The sequence below is a fragment of the Aptenodytes forsteri genome, unplaced genomic scaffold (genome assembly GCF_000699145.1).
Source record: "Aptenodytes forsteri isolate BGI_AS27 unplaced genomic scaffold, ASM69914v1 Scaffold168, whole genome shotgun sequence".
Lineage (NCBI taxonomy): Eukaryota > Metazoa > Chordata > Aves > Sphenisciformes > Spheniscidae > Aptenodytes > Aptenodytes forsteri.
This window is the reverse complement of record NW_008796047.1, coordinates 245,451-245,658: the sequence shown is the minus strand read 5'-3', so window position 1 is coordinate 245,658 and position 208 is coordinate 245,451. Positions and strand designations below refer to the sequence as shown.

At 75.5% G+C, this 208-nt stretch overlaps 1 protein-coding gene across 1 annotated transcript in view; it reads right to left on the bottom strand.

The window, feature by feature from the left end:
- The window catches only part of PHYHIP (phytanoyl-CoA 2-hydroxylase interacting protein), a 4,645-nt gene that overhangs the window by 3,324 nt on the left and 1,113 nt on the right, over window positions 1-208 (bottom strand). The window contains exon 2 of the mRNA XM_009286177.2: window positions 141-201. Coding sequence (XP_009284452.1) covers window positions 141-201 — 61 coding nt within the window. The remainder of the gene's footprint in view (window positions 1-140; window positions 202-208) is intronic.

Genomic DNA, 208 nt, shown 5'->3' with positions numbered 1-208 from the left:
CCCCTCCCCCCTCCCCCCCCCCCCCCCGCTCATCAGCTGCCACTCCAACCGGCCCGGCTTGTGCAAGCTCACGGCATCGCCCCCGTCCTCCCGGCTCCCGGCCCCGGCAGCGCTGGCTCGGCCGCCCCCGCCGCGCTCACCCCCGGTGCAAAACTCCACCGTCTCGCTCCAGCCGGACACCAGGTACTCGCCGTCGCGTTGCTTCACG